The sequence below is a fragment of the Thermobia domestica genome, chromosome 15, assembly GCF_964235325.1.
Source record: "Thermobia domestica chromosome 15, izTheDome1.hap1.1, whole genome shotgun sequence".
Taxonomy (NCBI): Eukaryota; Metazoa; Arthropoda; class Insecta; order Zygentoma; family Lepismatidae; genus Thermobia; species Thermobia domestica.
In genome coordinates this window covers 30,201,999-30,216,224 of record NC_137468.1, presented here as the reverse complement: position 1 = coordinate 30,216,224, position 14,226 = coordinate 30,201,999, and the positions used below count along the sequence as shown (strand labels likewise).

General features: G+C 36.5%; 1 protein-coding gene across 2 annotated transcripts in view; it reads left to right on the top strand.

Moving 5' to 3' along the window:
* Nucleotides 1–14,226, top strand: part of REG (proteasome regulator gamma) — a 37,984-nt gene that overhangs the window by 10,037 nt on the left and 13,721 nt on the right. Inside the window, exons 2-4 of one of the 2 annotated variants that reach the window (XM_081741493.1) lie at nt 582–614; nt 5,836–5,981; nt 7,864–8,035. In XM_081741493.1, the coding sequence (XP_081597619.1) occupies nt 582–614; nt 5,836–5,981; nt 7,864–8,035 (351 nt within the window). The remainder of the gene's footprint in view (nt 1–581; nt 615–5,835; nt 5,982–7,863; nt 8,036–14,226) is intronic. The other variant, XM_081741494.1, reaches the window with a different exon arrangement.

Here is a 14,226-nt window from a genome sequence, read left to right as displayed (position 1 = left end):
GAAAAAAAATCATTTGTGCCATTTTAGAGATGCCAATTATTACGAATGTGACAAAAATTGTCATGGAAAATGTCAAGATATGAATGATGTGACAGCTTCAAGCGAGATAAGCCATTTACATTCCAATATAAGGGAATTTTACAAATAAGGCTATGATTACATCTTCAAATGAGTTTCTGAAGCGTTTAGTGGTATTGAATATTTCTTTGAGAAAAAAGGGTTTTACTGTCTTCTGTTCAATACATGGTTTTGTTGTTCAAAAACATTTCTATTGATATTGATCAGTTGGAAACTAAATTTGATCGAGTGTTGCAATCATTTTCATTTACTTATATATTGTAATTTTATCAGTGCTTTAAAGGGGCACATCTTTGGAGATAGTATTACTTGTAGCACTTATCGAAAATTGGCACTTCTATCATTTTGTTCAAGAATAGGCATGGTTTGCTCGATATATTTGAAGGTAAGATTTTATTATAATCATTAGCCATCCTTCAGCAAATTCCTGAAGTATGTTTACTTCGTTACCTTATTTAGTAAACATGAAAACTACACCTGTGTGTAACCCCTTTTTATTTCAGGTACAGGAGTACAAGGACAGTGTGAAAACCCAGGTGAGGCCGATGGAACATTCGTCTGTCACCTAGTTATTATTTGCTGTAGTCTTTTAAATTACGTACAGCACTAGCTGGAGCAGTTGGTATATTTAATAAAATATAATATTGACTTTATGGCGATTGCAATCTTAGTAATTTCGAATGCTTTGTGTGTTTGGATATTTGAGATTTATTGTATTTTTTTTAAAAGTAATTTTAATGACATCTAGGTGTAAAGGGTTTAGCAATAAGAACGTCAAAACTTCGAAATTGTGTTCTGGCAATACAGACTAGATTGGCGAGATTAAACTGACAGTTGTGTGCAGTAGTCTGTGGCAAATTAGGTTGAATAAAGCGTTCACCTCTGGTGCTTGGGGTCCCGGGTTCGATCCCAGCCCCCGTCAAGTGAACTTTGTGGTGGACAAACACCGTGTGCGTGGGTTTTCTCGGGTTTCTCCCGTTCCCTCCCACTTTCTTCATTCCACCATTTCCTTCATTTCTCATAATCACTGTCTCCTTTAGCCTAACCGGCATAATCGTGGGACGTAAAACTCAAAGATTTCATTTCATTTAGGTTGAATAAATTCAACAGTTCAAACTTAGCACACAGCTCCGCAGACCGTGGGCTTTTTGCTCGAAAAGTTCCCAGATGCTTTCGGTTGAGAAATTATGTGAACGTGCTGCATAGATCAATATTATCTCCCTCCTTGATTATTTTTCAGGGGTTATCGTGGGTCAATGAGAATATGCCACGAACAGTTAGTGAACTGAAAATAAATATTAAGCGCACTACAATGAATTTACTGCGCAATGTGTGTGCTTAATTGTACTTTCAAAGTCCATAGCAGAGGAGGACATTTAAATATCTTTAAAGTGTAATGCTATTGATTACTTTCAAAAAATTAAATGAAATCTTTAAGTTTTACATTCCACAGTTTTGCCGGCGAGGCTAAAGGAGACGGTGATGATGAGAAATGAGTGAAATGGTGGAATGAAGAAGTGGCAGGAAACTGAAGAACCCCAAGAAAACCCATACACGGTGTTTGTCCACCACGAAGTTCACTTGGCGCGAGCTAAGATCGAACCAAGAACACCATGCACCAGAGGTGAACTCTCTTACTACTGATCCACTGCGGCCCCCATTTGATTGGTTTCAAAAGAACATATAAGCACTGGTGGCACGTTCCTGTTGATAAACCCTTTAATATCTACTTTTTGGAGTATTGCCGTAGTTATGTAAGTAAGGTTGATGCAGCTAGCAACATCTGACCCTGTCCATGGAAATGTAATTCGTTGCGTAGGATTTGCTTCTATTTCGTTAGACTTAAGTGTGTAAGAATTATTATAGTGACATTTAGAATCATAAAGAGTAGTTTAATGATTGATCGGGCTCAAAACGTGCATTCCTCTCATAAATTTGTCAGTACCTTCGGAATAGATGGGCTAACTCGATTTTTTAATTAAATTTAATTATTTTGTTTTAAGGTTGATAACATTGTTTTTAAATTTCTTATGATATTTTGAATAGAAATAGTATTAGGGATATGCACTTTTTGACCCGATTTTTTTTTCTTATCAATTAAAAGAGTGTTGTTAGTGGTAAGGGAATCGAAAACGTTTCGAGTTCCGGTTGAAAGAGAACCGAAATGCATTTCGTCATATTGGTTCTCTTCACGAAATAGGAAACCAAAGTCGCATTGATTTATGTTCTGAAACTGTTATATCATTATACGCAAATATCGTTACAATTTGCGGACAATGGTGAGCAGTTGTAAAATGCTAATTCGAGGGAACCACATAAAACAACAAAAAAATTTTGTTACAGAAACTTATTTCACTGTAATTTCGCTTGCATTTCAATATTGATTCCAGTAACTGATCCAATAAGCTTTCTCCCAGAAAATCTGTTTCGATGCAGAACAGATTTTCTGAAGAAAAAAATTCGGTACCGAGTCTTTGTTCCGCACCTGGAGTCGCTTTTCCAGAAAAATCGGTTAGGTATTGGAACCAAAACCCAGTAGAACTAATTTACGCCTATCAATTCCGTCACCATTAACAACCTTGAACTAGAAGCACTCCGATTCTATAAATAATAGGATGAGTGCAGTAAGTGCTTTAAGACGCTGAGGAAGATGGGAGTTCCCATTGAAAATGTCGGCAGTTACTAAATGACAGACGTATACCAAGGTTAGTCCAAGTTAATATTTGTAATCATAGATGAATTTAGTTCCTTAAGTTGTTAAGGAAAGTGTATTTTGTGGATCTTTTGAAAACGAGTTGCGAGAAAGATTCACTTGATTTCTTTGTATGAAGTATTTTACTCTTAAACGCTGCTAAAGAGCAATAAAAATGCCTTTGAAATGTGTATGAACAAGAATGGAGGAAGATAGAAGATAGGTGGTACGAAATGAAGTACCGGTATGAGAAAAGTAAGGGAAAAGTGAAAATATTAATTTGAATAATAATAAAACAAGAATTGGATATCATCCCATATACTAAGTAAATTTCGGAGATTCAAAGTGTCCTTAAAGTTTAGCTTCGGATTATTTATTTTTGTAGGTTGTTAATTTTATACAATTGAATCTATAAGTGCAGGAACAAGCAGGGCATCATTCACATTTCTGACGCGATTTTGTTTTCTCTATGGGATCAATTCTATTAAAATGGAAGTTTAAGCTAAGATAGATAAGTTGCTTGTGGGTTATTGGGAGGGTATTTGCTATTAGTAGAGGCACGATTTTGTGGTAAATAAGAATTCCGTTATAAAAATATGCGTAAAGCGGGATAAAGTCGGTGAATAAAAATTCAATGTAAGAACACTATTTCACCTTAATTTCCATTCATCAATCATCATGACATGAACTCATGCGTAACTATATTAAACAATATTTGAGTTTTTATAAAATAACACTAAACATCCTCATTGAATAAAAGTATTATTTGGAGAATAAAAATACATACAGAGAGAATATTAATAGAAAAAAAATAACTTTGTGTTCACAGTTTACTTATGCAAATAATACGCGAGCATTGTTTCAATATTTTCTGGTGTTAAATTTGTTCTTTTGTCGGTAAGTATGTCATTGTAAGAAAAGAGAACCCTCTCCACATCAACATTCGCAACTGATATGTACATTAGTTGGAGACACTTTCCAGCGATTTCCGAATGCTCATCTAACATACCCCGCAACACTCCTTCCACACTATCCATTTCACCAGTAGAGTGTTTTTGGAGTTCATTTTGTAACTGCGTATAAAATTTCAAAAATTCATAGCGGTTTATTTTCATCACGTTGCTAGTAATTGCCAAATAATGGCAATGAATAAATCGTAAAAGCGTCGAAAAATTGTCACTTTTGCCTAAATTTCGTGGAATATCGAGACTTGTTGCAAATTTTGCTAATTCGACAGAATTTCGCGTTTAATCGCGAGCGTTATATGACCTAACAAATAGTGAAAAGATATATATCTTTTAGGTATACACATTTTCATACAAAACTGATACATTTCGCGTTTTCGCGTGTCACCAAAAAATCGTGTCTCTAGCTATTAGAACTCTGCGCTATAATCAATATAATCAAAAGCAAAATTTCCATCAAGGTTATAACACTTTAAGGGCCATTTCCGGAGTAATTGAGACACAAATAGCTTGTTTAAGCAGGTAATCTCCATTTTACTTGTTGGACTCTATTGAAAACCTAAGAATACACACTAAAAAGACACACTATAACAGGGGTGACCAACCTGTTTACTAGGCCGCTAGAGGAAATCATATAAAATAGGGTTTCCGAACGTTCCGTTTTTTTAAGGAAATCGTGCAGTGTGTACCGAGAAACATGCCCACGGGACGCAAAATGTCTTTAGTTGCCGTTTTATGATTTTTTTTCTCTTATGTAATCTTTTTGATGGCGTGCCATCATTCAACTCCATAGTTAAATCTTTCTTTGGAAAGATTTGAATAAAAAAACCAATCCTTCTACATGAAATTTGGTTTTTAAAAAAATGACATTCAAGGGATAATGCCAGTAATTTTTCTTCAAATACATGTCATCCCTCCATAAAAATCATTTAATTCGCATAGTGACCATATTAAAGATGGGAGTAACATTATTAATTACTGAAAATTTATTGTGAACAGGCAAAAGAATTTTAAGTTTAGCATGCTACTGTTCTGTGTTGTGGTTCATCAGGTTATTGGGTATGAAATGGTGGTAGGGGAAGAGCGAGAGAAGACTGACTGTGGCCGTAAAAGCGAGGGTTCTATTCGATAGTGACAATACATGTACTTTTGCCGGGACAAAGTAATTTTACGTACTATTGAGGTGTCAGTTTAAGGCTTACTATGCTACTATTGACTTTTAAGTACATATTAATAGTTGTAGTAATTCCGAAATAGTGCTACGAGGTACATTTATATTCTAGCTGTGTTGTAAGCTTGTTGTTAGTAAGTAGGTATTCCTAACAATACAACCCGACGTTGAAAATGAGAGAGACTGTATGAGTTGAAGAAATGCAACCATTAATCGAAGAACATTCTTATATTTCGTTTAACTTCACTTTATTACGTATATTGAAGTATTTTGGTGCAGTTTATATTGTGGTAAACAATATTTGCGATAGGATCTCCAAACTTACAAGTATAACTTCATTCTCAAAGACAGAAGCAATGCAGTGTCAAAAGTGAAGTGAAGGAAATAACTGTCAGATCAGTAATACATTAATCGAATGTCAAATTTAAAAAGTCATATTTCCGATCTTTCTATATCACAATGAACATTAAAGAAAGTGATTGAAGTGACGAGTTCGGTTTTATACCTCATATTTGTAAGAATGATGTGTAGATAATTACATAGCTCTGTTCTCCCAACATCTAAGTAGAGATTGTGTTAACAGAAAGTGTAACAAGTTGCTGAATCGATAAGGAAAATGTAGCGTTTGGATTCTTCGATATCTCAAGAAATGTTCCGTGAATATTCCGGAACCGATTAAAAATTCTAATGGATTACTTGGTAATTATACACATTGTAACATCGATAACATTTGATGTAAGCATCTATTGTATCTTTAGGGGTTGCAAAAGAAAGTGGACACTCAATTAGAACAATACAAAAAATTATAATTTCTACTAACTCATTAAATCGAAGAGCTTCAATCAGAATTTCAGTTCTTTCAAAGGTTCTAGTGTCCAGTTTCTTTTGTCCTAAAATTAAGAACATCGTAATTTCTTTTTTTCTTCCAGGCGGAGGAATTGGTAATCAATGGTTTCCCGAAGAAAATAATCGAGCTGGATGGCTTACTGAAAACTTCACAGCTCAACAGAAAAGATTTGTCAGAGGTTCATCAGAGCCTCAATGTGCCTATTCCAGATCCCGTGATCGTTAATAGGTAAGAATTGTTCATTTCTCCCGCTGTGAGTTCCATATTTGAAAAAAGATGAGTTAACAGTGAATATTAATGTTCTGTGTCTATATAAACCAGTCATTTCCAGCTGAATGATCTGTGACGTGACAGTTTGCTTTTCATCTTCGTTGGAGGAGAAACTCGAAGGTAGCTTGACGTTGATAAAAGACAGTGGTGCCAGGCAAACAAGAACATTGATAGCATAGTCGATGGTTTTGCAGTATTATTAAGTATTTTATCTTTTGGCAGGTCCTGGGATTAATGATTTTTCAAGGTTTAGACCTGGAAATGTTTGTTCCACGTTTCTCGATCTTCAGCTTCCTCTTTTAACTCCCAATATTTTCTTCTGTTTTTCAAATCATCGAGCATTTGTGTTCCTCCTACTGCTCGCTTTTTTTTCTTTCTTCATCTTTCCTTCTATGGCGTTGTGAAGAAGACAGTGTCCAATCCAATTGGCCTCTTGCTAACAATGTTTTCTTCTCTCCTATCCGTTTTAAAACATTGCATGTGTTACCCTCTCCGTCCATTTTATCCTCTACATCTTAGTCGAACACCATATTTCGCAGCTCTCTAAATATTTCTTTAACTTCCTTAATGTCTCAACCATACAGTCCAATTGTCCATATATATATAGGAGTTGACCAACTTCTTCCTAAGTCCAATATTGAGCATGTTAGGTAAGAGTGAGCTTTTCTTCTTGAATGCTTCTTTGGCTATGGTAATTCTGGACCTGATCTCTTTAGTGCAGTAAGCGTCTCTCGTCAAAATACTTCCCAGATACTTGAAATTATCGACCTCTTCTAGTTCTTTTTGTTCTACTTTGACCCGTACCGGTGCGTTTCTACGGGATATTCTTGTGCCTTTCGATTTTTGGATGTTGATTTCCATTCCATATAGTTTTCTCGTGTCAATTATTTCGTTAATCATTTCCTGGAGTCTTTCTTCGGTTCTATCTATAATCTATTATGTGCATACCTAATCTTGTTAATGATCTGCTCTCCAATCTCCATTAATGCTTCCTTCCTTAAACATCCACTGTAAATGTTGAATAGACATCCTTGTCTCTATCTTCTTCCAATCCTCACACTATACTAGTCTTGAATCCATGATTGCACATTCACTGCCAGCCAACACTTGCTTACCTACATCTTTCTATCGCTCCTTTTACCATAGGCTGTTGTCAGATTACAAAACCGCGCGCTTACGTCATACAATTTCGTGTTGGAAATGGCTGGTGTAGACCATTTAAATCAGTCAATGTAGTTGTTTCGATCATTTATTTTTATAATAGTAAATTTACGTAGTTTTTTGTCACTCGTAGTGGTCTTTTGTCATGAAAAAGTCTGTTTGACGTATTAATAAACGGCATTCCTAAGATAGTTTATTATGAGTTGATTTTAGTTTAGCGTCCCTTTCAGCAGCGAGGCTATATGAGACGTGGACCTACTGATTAACGTGGAATCCGAACCACATTAGCTCCCGCCGGGAATCGAACCCGGGTCTCCCACGCCAAAGGCGCGTACGCTAACCGCTTAGCCACGAGGAAGCTCTAAGGCATTATGGCATTCCTAAGATAGTTAAAATTCTGAGGTACGATGGGGCAGTGGTAGAGCGCTCACCTCTGGTGCGACGGGTCCCTGGTATTATTTACTTTCGTTAATCATCTCTCTCATTTAGTTGATAGGACATAAACATGCAATGTTAAACTAGAAATTTAATTTCATGTAGTCTCATTCGGTAATCATTTCTTCATATTATAACAGGTAGACCTATTTTTTGATTGTCCTGTATAACATGTTCACACTATAATCAATCTTTTGTCTTACTTTGAGCCAGTCTATTTCATTGTTAAGTTTTGTAATTACAGTCACGTGGAGCAGCCAGTTAGTAAGAAGTGGAAGTATGACAATACAGATGAAATCCCTGGAACGAAAGTGATGATCCTTCCTACGGGAACAGTTCCATGCAACAAGCATATCTGTGAACTAGTTCACACAGTGAAGCCTCACATTCGTCAGTTGGTAGAAGATACGAACCTTGTAAGTATTTTAGAACAGTTGTTTTTTTTAAAAACTTATATACATTTCAATAACATGACATTTCAAGAATTACGAATTCTGCCAAGTACGAACAGAAGGCGGTATAAAATTCCAGGTCACTTGTTTCGTATGAATCAGTGAATTATTCCAGCGATGCCCTTTGTTAAGATTGTTACAGTGAGGATTTGGGTGAGGTTATAATTTGACTAATGCGCGTGCTTCTGGGTTCGATTTTCGGTTGGGGTGTTTGCGTTGGATACAAAACCTAGTAATGGTACGGATCCCGTCCGATAGTAGCCTATAGTTTAAAAAGAAACGCCAAATCTTAATCACGTAACTAACAAATTGTACTAAACATAGAGAATAGGATGAATAATAAATTATAATGGGTAAGCAATGGTTCATTGGTAGCGCTTATTTCTTGTGCGAGGGGTTCAGGTACAAGCCCTATATATACAATATATTGATGCACATGATCCTTCCATTAAACATCGAAAACGTTACTTGATCCTCCGTTACTTTGCACGTCTTAAAGCAATTTTCTTTTTTAGTTTTTGAAGAGGGGGGGGGGACTGTTACCGCCGGTATGCGACACGTCCTCGTGTTTCCAGATCTTTTGGAATTCGTGCATTAGACTTTGTGAATGAATTGTCTGTTACTGAGCCGACCTTTTGTATCCTTTTTCTTGCTATTCCGCTTTGGCATATAAATTGTCCTCATATACATCATTTCAGCTGGCGTTTTCTAAATCTACCACAATCGAACACCAGTGTCAAACCAGTTTCGCCCTATTGCCGACTTTCTGCATTTTTATACAGATGACTCGGAACAAGATGGTTCTGTTGGTGTGCATTTCTCCATTTCCATGCCAGCAATGGATACCACCTACCTTCCTTTATATCCATCTTGAGTGCTGAGCTGCTTGCTATTATTCAAGCCGTGGATTACACTGTAACTATTACTATTGCCCTTATTCTGATCCTGTCTGATTCCAAAAGTGCTCTTATACCAGCCTCACTAATGTTGGCTAGTTCAACCTATTCTGTTAAATTGCTAATTTCTACTTGCTGCTGGTTCCGTTCTCCAATTTTGTTGGATCACCAACCGCGTGGGTATTTCTGGTAGTGAGCAGGCGGGTTCTGTAGCAAAAGATCGAGCTCTTCATGGTATTAAACTCCTGATGCTCCTGTCTTGCACTGATCTTTATCCGGCGTTCAATTTTTTTTTCTTTCGCAAGAATGACAATTATGTGATTCTCTAGTTTGTAATTGTCTTGTCGGGAAGAAATATTTTAACTCGACTGGAGATTGAACATAAGCATCTTACGCATTCATATCTTTTGCATGAGGTTCCAGCTCCGAATTCTACGTTTTGTGGTACATTCTTGCCAATTCATCATCATTTTGTCGATTGCCCCGTTTTGGCTCGGCTTCAACTGCGTTACAACATCCCACTCGACCTGAGATTACTACTTGTCGATCACACATTTTATTCCTTGACCCGTGAGGATTATACATGTACAACACCCAACTTTTGCATGTGATTTAATCTGCTTTGTGTATGGATATCTTTAATCGTGTTTTCCGTACTTGATTAGAGTTTTTCTTACTTTTTTAAAATTGCTTTTTGATTCACTTTATCTTGGTGTTGTTTTGTCATATTATTTGTTCATGGTCTTATATTTCCTTATTTACGGTTGTATCGTAATAATCAGGGCGAACGTCACGTACACCTCTCGCCGATCAGCCCCGGTCAAGAAAATTAATCTGTCATTGTTTTAACCAATATCATCTTCTATGTGTATCTGGTCAAACTGAGTAGTTATTTTTACCTTCTGCTATATGCTGATATTTGTCTATCGTTTTCTCTTTGTTTCGGTGTGCTCGTATTCTTTTGCATTGTAATTTTCTCGGCTTTTTCTTTATATGATTTTTAATTATGGTTCTGAACGGGTGCGAATACACCTTGTTGGCGGATCCGTGTAATTGCTTACTCTTATTCGTACTTATAAAATTGTCCATTGCGTGCATAGTTATGTATTAGACCTAGTGATGGGCAAAAAACCGGGAAAATATTTGTTTTTTTTCGGGGTTTTCCCCATTTTGGGAAAATGTTTTTTTTTTTTTCGTGTAACAACGAGAAAAATATATTTTATCTACACATATCGTTTATTTATAAGTGTATCTGTTTTGGCATGGAAAAAATAACAAATTCTTTCAGAATATAATAATACAGTTCTCATAAATGTTACAATTTTATGAAAATTTCTCAGGGTTTATCACTTACGACCAGGCCTGTATTTACGTAAGTGCTATTCTGTGTTCGAGCACAGGGTGACAGAATTTAGGAGGCTGCAAAATTTTGGAATTCCTTTTAAGATTGACAATAAACTAATATTTAAAGGTAGCAGCCTGCAGAGTCCCGTGCAAGTGCGAGAAAATATGTTAATATGTTTAATTCGCTCCAGTATAATGAATTGAGCAAAAGAACTTTGTGAACTACTACGGCAAACTGCCATGGGTTCACGTTACCCAGGGACCTTCGGGTCAAACACCTACCTTCTGGCAGAAATCCACATCATAATCACTGATAAAATTAGAACATTCAAAATTACGTTGTAACTTTTTTTTAAAATTTGTAATACCTAAACTGCTACTCAGCGAAGGTTGATATGTTTGCAAAATCACGGCTTGTTTCCTTGTTTGAGACATAAGTTTGTGTGGGAGTCGGAAAATTATTTAGATCACAGGGGGCGCACAATATATAAATATGGGCCTGCTTAGGACGCCTCTCAAAACCATTATAAATACGATACGATAGACAAAAATAGTAGCCTATGGAAATGCCACGTGTCCGAGTCAAACTAAGTATCACTGGAGACAACTTAATCTAAGCCAAATGAATTTTGTGTGAAATAAGAGAATACCAAGTATGCTAATAATAGTGTATTATTTGTAAAGTTTGCAACTGTGTATTGATTGACAGTCTATTGTAGCATAAAGTTGTTTAATGACTAATAAATAATGATTATAAGGTCAAGCTACGAACCTTCGATCACAATTATCACTAATTTCTGGTAGATTTCGGTGGTTTGCTAGCCCGCACTGCCCGTAACTTCTCTCTAAGTCATTTAAAATTACGTTGACTTTAGAAAAAAAATAACTAAGTACTTTTTAATATGAATACTTTTTTTTTTTTCAAATTTGTAAAGTAAATCATAGCTGGACTTCCGATTATGGGTATTAGCTTAGGTTAGCTTGATTTAGTTAGCTAGTGAAACGCCAATTATGTAAACTTTAGGAAAAATCAAGAAAACTTGTCTGCCACACACATAAAACGGTAAGAATCCTATATTTTTCGTATGTACGAGCAGTGGTGCTATTCAGCCGGTTCGCACAGATTCGCTAGAACCGGTTGTTAAAATATTTCCAGTTCGAAGAACCGTTTGTTATAGCCAAACATAACAGTAAATTTTACCCAGTTATACCTAGGAAAAGTAAATTTTAGTTTAATAGCTATAGGTTAAACCAGGGTTAAAAGTGAGGGGGAACGCTGGGGGACGGCGTGACATGATGCCGCTACCTACCGTCCTCCTACCTTTTCAGATCCACTTTTACCCCTGGGTTAAACATATGATCTCTAAGAGAGTCAGAACAAAGTATAATAGCGTTTATTTCTTAATCTCAAATGCTCCGATATCAAGAATGAGAACTGAACCACATGAGTGTAGTTGTGAGGGTTATTTAAATGTCAAACGTATACATACCATTATCAACAGTTGTCAATTCATTTCTGGAGTATGATCTTTCCAATATTTTTTGACAACTATATATCTTGAATAATTTGTTTCTAAGATATTGGCAGTAGGGATTGCCAGATCCGGATATTTTTGGATCCGGATCCGAGATTTCGGATCTTGGATCCGGATCCGAAAAACCGGATCTTGAATCCGGATCCGAAAAACCGGATCTTGGATCTGGATCCGAAATTTCGGATCGTGGATTCGGATTCGAGAAACCGAATCTTGGATCCGGATCCGAAACTCCGTGTCAGAAAATTCGGGTGTTCCGAATCAGCAACATTTTCGAAATTATTGACAGTGATTTTCATTCCTATGCTTAAAATAAGATTTTAAGACACTTTTGGTATCTGATTGTGTGACAGTCTTGCGTTCTCTTCATTCTGTTGATATTTGGTTTTCGTGCCTTAATATGTCACAATTACTCCAAATTTGATTAAGTAAAACTGTCGACTTAGGTGAGAGCAATCTCATTGTCAGATTCGATTCTAGTGGAAATATTTGACCGAAAAAGTAGTAAATCTTTTTTAAAGCGGTCGTCCTGATGGAAATTTGTCCCTTGTTTTCTGTAACACTAGTCAAATGCTGGGATGAAACCTTAGTCTCAAGCCCAAGCTTCTTCATTAGACTCAGGCTGCTTACTTTTCTAATTCTTTCTGAGTTATTGTGGTCACTGAATGAGGCCATTTCCTAGTCGTGATGGGCTAGGCCATTGCTAATAGAACAGCCCATAAAATATAGATCAAATCAAATTAAGGAGCAACTTCCTTTTCTTGCTCTTGATGAGCTTTTTTTCTTTCTTTAAAAATACGTTTCTCTGTGACCGTATCACTCTAGTTAGAATTAAGAATTGTAGTAGAGATGAAGTTCTAAATGGCAATTAATGTATCAAAATCAATGTATTAATGTACTGTATGTGTATACAAAATACCATATGGGGCCTCGAGCAGTAACACGTATCTTTGTAATTAGTAATCCACTACTATTAACTCTGCATAGGTTGTATAAGGAGCTATATAAGTCATGTAAACACATAGGCGGATGCAGGGGAGGGCGAAAAGTCGTAAATCTTTAAGCGCCGCCATTAACAGTGTACTTTAGTAGTAATTTGTGGCAATTTCACATCATCTAAGTAATTTTTCACTGCTAGCATCCCCAACCGCCCCCTCCAGGAGTCCGCTCTGGATTCGCCCCTGCGCAAACATAATATACAACTCATTCAAGAGTACATTTTGGTAGCTTTTTAAAATTTTTATCTTAAAGGATTGTCATTTCCCGTGGCTACTTATGCAATTTGTCCACAGGCATACATGCAATTTCCAGTCATTACGCAAATACATTTATATACTTAATAGACCTCGGCTAGTTGGGGGCTTCGCCACTAGACCCCCGTTACTAGGGCCTCACACCACAAAAGCCTCTAATCATAATCAATTTAAAAAGAAATGTCTGGGGATTTGCCCTTAGACCTCTGATATCTCATTTGATCGGCCTATGACCTCGTACCTCGTAAACCTACAACCATACCGAATCTCAGTTCAAATATCAAATTGTATGTAATAACATTCCGGTATCCCGAGACATACCGAATTTCAGTGCGAGTACATGGGGGCTTTCCCCCCAGCCCACACATTTACTCGGTCTACGGCCTCGCACATCATACGCCTGCAAACATAACGAATTTTTAAGGGGGCGCGGTGGCTCAGTGGTAGAGCGTTCACCTCCTGTTCTTGGGGTCCCTGGTTCGATCCCAGCTCGCGCCGTGTGGACTTTGTGGTGGACAAACACCGTGCTCGTGGGTTTTCCCGTTTCCTCCCACTTTCTTCATTTCATTTATTTCTCATAATCACTGTCTACCCTAACCGGCATAAGCGTCGGACGTAAAACTCAAGGATTTCATTTCATAACGCATTTTTGTTCAAATAACAAGTTTCATTTCTCTAACATTCCAGGATTCCGAGATATAAAAGTCTTTTCTCCCCGCCCCTTTTCTTCCCCTCTAAGACATACATCAAGAAACGCTTAAGTACATACCTAATTATTTCAAATGTAAAGTCCAAATACCAAATTCTATGCTCCTAACATTCAGAGGTTCCCAGATATCGACATGTTATTATAATAATTACAATCCCCACCCTCTTTCCTTTCCATCTCTTTTCTTTTCCTTTTTACTAAAACGTCAAAAAACACTGAAACACATGTCAAATTATTTTCAATGAGAAATGCAAATACCAAATTTCAAGTCTCTAACCTTAAAGGATTGAACATATTAATACAATAATTGTAATCCCCACTTAATTTTCTTCTCGCCCTTTTTCTTCCCTTCTGGGCCATATATATATATATATATATATATATATATATATATATATATATATATATATATTTAAAA